The 923-nt window shown below is 50.9% G+C and overlaps 1 protein-coding gene across 1 annotated transcript in view; it reads right to left on the bottom strand.

The window, feature by feature from the left end:
* The window catches only part of ITGA2 (integrin subunit alpha 2), a 101,714-nt gene that overhangs the window by 94,938 nt on the left and 5,853 nt on the right, over positions 1–923 (bottom strand). The window contains 1 exon segment of the mRNA XM_021718725.1: positions 140–308. Within this exon segment, the coding sequence (XP_021574400.1) occupies positions 140–308 (169 nt within the window).

Genomic DNA, 923 nt, shown 5'->3' on the forward strand with positions numbered 1-923 from the left:
CTTCCACTCCCCGGGAGCCGCACCTGGATTCCCCTGTATCCGCCCAGCCCTGGCATCCTGGTGAAGGTGGAGACAAGGTCGGCGCGCCGGGCAGGCTTGCCTGCCCTGGACGGGACTGGCCGGGCACATCCGTCGCTACCCCGCCCCCCGACAGCCGGTCGCCGCCCTCAGGAGATTCCCCGGGCCCCCGAAGAACCCGGGTCTCTCCGCATCCCTTCGCAACTCCAGGCTCCCGGCAGGGCGAGGGAAGCAGCGAGCCCCAAACCGCTGTTCCCAGGGGCTACGGGGCGTTGCTTTCTCTGACTTTCCTAAGTGGGTGGAGACAGGGACGAAAATAAGCGCAGAACGACCAGGTTAGAAACTAATTCATCAGGAAAGATTTGCTGGCAAGTTATGATTATCCGAGGTGATGTTTAAGGAATACTTGCTGCAAAAACGCCAATCGCCGTGCGTGTGGGGTGTGTGTGTGTGTGTGTGTGTGTGTGTGTGTGTGTGTGTGTAAACGGCAATCGCCGTGCGTGTGGGGTGTGTGTGTGTGTGTGTGTGTGTGTGAGAGAGAGAGAGAGAGAGAGAGAGAGAGAGATCACCATTCATTCTCTCCTCCGAGATAATAAAGAGAGAGAGAGAGAGAGAGAGATCACCATTCATTCTCTCCTCCGAGATAATAAAGAGCTGACTTAGTTGACTAAATTATTGGGTATTGAGTTTAGGAGTTTTGCTTCAAGATCAGAGAAAAGGGTAAGAGCCCATATACGAACTCGTGACACTTCTGCTTAGTCTGTGTTACACCATGACCACTTTCTTCCATTATTTCAGTCTCAGATCTAGTAAGGGGACATTAATATCTGAGACTTTTTACTTACAAACACAAGAAACAGGATATTCACTTTTCTTCTCTAAATTTTTTTTTTTTTTTTTTTTTT

Source organism: Carlito syrichta, unplaced genomic scaffold (genome assembly GCF_000164805.1).
Source record: "Carlito syrichta isolate Samal-C Ts95f unplaced genomic scaffold, Tarsius_syrichta-2.0.1 Scaffold313372, whole genome shotgun sequence".
In the NCBI taxonomy this organism is placed as follows: domain Eukaryota; kingdom Metazoa; phylum Chordata; class Mammalia; order Primates; family Tarsiidae; genus Carlito; species Carlito syrichta.